The sequence below is a fragment of the Monopterus albus genome, unplaced genomic scaffold, assembly GCF_001952655.1.
Source record: "Monopterus albus unplaced genomic scaffold, M_albus_1.0 scaffold161.1, whole genome shotgun sequence".
Classification (NCBI taxonomy): Eukaryota; Metazoa; Chordata; class Actinopteri; order Synbranchiformes; family Synbranchidae; genus Monopterus; species Monopterus albus.
Genome location: NW_018128041.1, coordinates 178,451 through 180,340, shown reverse-complemented (window position 1 = coordinate 180,340; position 1,890 = coordinate 178,451). Strand labels below are relative to the sequence as shown.

At 39.8% G+C, this 1,890-nt stretch overlaps 1 protein-coding gene across 1 annotated transcript in view; it reads left to right on the top strand.

Annotated features, from left to right (window-relative positions):
- tns1a (tensin 1a) overlaps positions 1-1,890 on the top strand; it is a 97,104-nt gene that overhangs the window by 88,710 nt on the left and 6,504 nt on the right. Inside the window, exons 22-25 of the mRNA XM_020615283.1 lie at positions 407-481; positions 766-792; positions 1,082-1,163; positions 1,598-1,888. Coding sequence (XP_020470939.1) covers positions 407-481; positions 766-792; positions 1,082-1,163; positions 1,598-1,888 — 475 coding nt within the window. The remainder of the gene's footprint in view (positions 1-406; positions 482-765; positions 793-1,081; positions 1,164-1,597; positions 1,889-1,890) is intronic.

The window sequence follows — 1,890 nt, the reverse complement described above, 5'->3', positions numbered from 1 at the left end:
GGTGCCACATTGAATGCATCTATTTTCTGGTTCCTCTGACCTTACATATGACTGATTTTTATATCATCTTTGTACAGTTAATAAGTGAATATGTGATGTTGATCATTTAAACTTATTCCATTGGTCTACATCTATGAGCATAAGCATAAAGTAAATGTTTTAAAAACACACCAGCACTTTTTGGTCATTTGAAGTAAACGCCTGATTGATATGAAATATTTTCATTAATCAAGTGCATCTCAGACATGTAAATCCACTTGTATTGGAAATGTTGCATTCTTGCATGGCTTGTGAGTCCGGTTCTCATCTTACTGCCATCATCTTAAGTAGGCTATGTTTTATTCTTTTCTTCTTTTTTTTTGTCATTCCTTGAAAACACAGTTCTCATCTGTCTTTTTGTCTGTAGCTCGTTCTCCCCCAGGTTTCACCAAGAATCCTGTGTCTATACTGGGAATGAAGCCACACCAACAGGGGGCATCAGGTCAGTTTATACACATCAAATACAAGAGTTATTTCATTCAGCGTGAACTTACAATTTCAGTGAAGAATTGGAGCAAGTTGATACAGGACATATATAAATTGTCAGACAGAGGGTAATTCAACAACCTTGAAGCTACTTAAAGGAAAAGAAAAGGTGCAATAGTAAATTTACAGAAGTTTTGACTTTGTTTAGATACTTCCAGAGCAGCATCACTGCATTATGTCTTACTATATAATACCTCCTCTTCTTTTCCTACTATTGCTTTCTATCTTTCTTGCTGTCAGACACTGATACTAATGATGGAGAGCAAGGTGAGTGCCTTTCTGTGGCAATATACTTTAGGGGCCTCTGCACCAAACATCAGCACAATCTTCTGATTCTCTGCGGGCAGATGTTTTCCTTTTTACTTGTGCATCCCGCATTTCCACAGAATGATTGTTGGAGTAAGAATACATTTGGAATCATTTTTTATTTCTGTCTTTCCAGCTTTTTGTTTGGGCATGATGCCTGAAAACTTCCATTTGGTTCTGGACAAAAAATGTTATGTAACATACTAAGTTAACTGTGTTTGTGTGTTTTTTGATGCTTTCTGGTGCTCAGACAATTGCAGTTTTGGGGATTCCAGAGCACAGCCGTTCAACACTCCTCTATTCCCCAGTAGTCCAATTCACAGTGCTGATGGGTGAGTAAAAAGTTTCACAGCTGGTTGAAAGATAGGGAAGAGAAGCACTATTAAAACTGCAGTCATCTATCACAATATTGTTACACATTGGCCAAATAATCATATAACCAGTCTGTAGTCAATGTACACATTTCATATTTGACATGTTCAGAATTTTGAATAAATGCATTTTGCAACTGGATTGTGTTTGGTAAGCATAATAGTCCATGAATTTTCAGTACTGGCATTTTCTGCTTAGTCCTGGTTATCCTAAATAAGAAAAATGTAATAGGCTGATAAAGATAAGCAGATAGGCAATTGATGAGCAATTTATTCCACTCAATACTAAATATATTAGATAATGATGCTCAAATGATCCTTATGATTTTCTATATTTAAAGTATAAATAGCAGATACAGGATGTAACCATTTTGCCCATTGTTGTTTTTTTGTAGGAGGAGGATTGTTTCTTCAGAAGGTACTCCCTCCCACCCCCACAGACCCAACTCCCCTGAGGGCTCCCAGGTCAACATCATGGGTGTCCACACTGTCCCTGGCAGCCCCAACACCCTCCACCGCACAGTGGCCACCAACACACCACCAAGCCCTGCCCTCCAGAGACGCCTGGGTCAGGCCAGTCCCTCACTGAGCAGACACCCATCTCCAGCAGGGGTAACCTCCAGTCCTCTGATTGGCCAAAACCCTAAGACAGCAGCTGCCGGTGTGCCTCCTAGCCCCCTGATGGGGC